Genomic DNA, 1213 nt, shown 5'->3' with positions numbered 1-1213 from the left:
TACGATGGAGTACTATATGGCAATGAGAAAGATTAAATATTGCCATTTGTAGCAAAGTGCACGGACCTCGAGGGTGTCATACTAAGCGAAATAAGTCAGGCGGAGAAGGACAGATACCATATGTTTGCACTCATAGGTCTAACAGGAAAAACCTAACAGAGGACCATAGGGAGGAGAAGGGGGAAAGAGAGTTGGGGAGAGAGAGGGATGCAAATCATGAGAGACTATTGAATACTGAAAACGAACCGAGGTCTGAAGGGGCAGGGGGAGTGGGGAAGAGGAGGATGGTCAAGGAGGGGGGCACTTGCGGGGAGAAGCACTGGGTATTATATGGAAACACATTTGACAATAAACTATTATTTAAAAAATAAATTAAATTTCACAATAAAGGAGAATGTGTTCTGGAAAGACATAAAGGAAGCAATTCAACATGGAAGGAGATCTTCCATTGGGACATTGATGCTGAGAGCCCCTAGGTTAACAGAGCACTTTTTTATGTCAGGTATTGCACTCAGTACGTTATGCATATTCTTTTATTTTACAGACTTTTTAGAAGCTGGGTGGGCAGAGGTGGTTAGGAAAACTGACTCCCAGTCACAGAGCTAGGATAGGCGATGCCACTGTGCCCATGCCCTGCTGACCAATTGTGTCTGTTCTTTTATTCACCTGACCTCCCCCTCCCCTATCCCATCCCAACACTGTTCAGCCAGAAGGAATGAGAGTCACCAAAACTGTGGCCGTTCACACACTGGATCCAGAACACCAGGGCCACAGTGAGTCAGCCACCGCAGAAGGGTTGAGACTGGGGGTGGGGAGGGGGTGAGGCAGGGCCTTGTGGGAGAGGGCAGTGCCATGGGTCTCTCGAATTCCACTGGCAGACGGAGTGCAACGAGAGGAGATCCACGCCGCAGACCTCAGTGACCAAGTCCCAGACACAGATTCAGAGACCAAGATCCTCCTGCAAGGTGAGCCCCCACTGCCCCTCACTCAGGAAGGCCTGGCCCTGGAGGAGGGGACCACTTCCTCCGAATGCCGGGCGTATTTACTCGGCACCTCCGCTGCCTCCACAAACACCGGAACAGCCGGCCACCTCCTTGATCTGCTTTATAGAAGGCTCCAGGCAGTCTGTAGTTCAGCAAATAGCTTTTGCCAATAGAGAAGTTTAAATGAGAAACAGTATAGTTCAAGAGCAGGAAATTCAGGAACTAATTGC

General features: G+C 49.3%; 1 protein-coding gene across 1 annotated transcript in view; it reads left to right on the top strand.

Moving 5' to 3' along the window:
• The window catches only part of LOC115273440 (complement C3-like), a 45879-nt gene that overhangs the window by 30311 nt on the left and 14355 nt on the right, over nt 1–1213 (top strand). Inside the window, exon 13 of the mRNA XM_029916481.1 lies at nt 879–965. Coding sequence (XP_029772341.1) covers nt 879–965 — 87 coding nt within the window. The remainder of the gene's footprint in view (nt 1–878; nt 966–1213) is intronic.

Source organism: Suricata suricatta, chromosome 12, assembly GCF_006229205.1.
Source record: "Suricata suricatta isolate VVHF042 chromosome 12, meerkat_22Aug2017_6uvM2_HiC, whole genome shotgun sequence".
NCBI classification, from domain to species: domain Eukaryota; kingdom Metazoa; phylum Chordata; class Mammalia; order Carnivora; family Herpestidae; genus Suricata; species Suricata suricatta.
The sequence above is the reverse complement of the archived record's forward strand: the minus strand, read 5'-3'. Positions and strand labels throughout refer to the sequence as shown.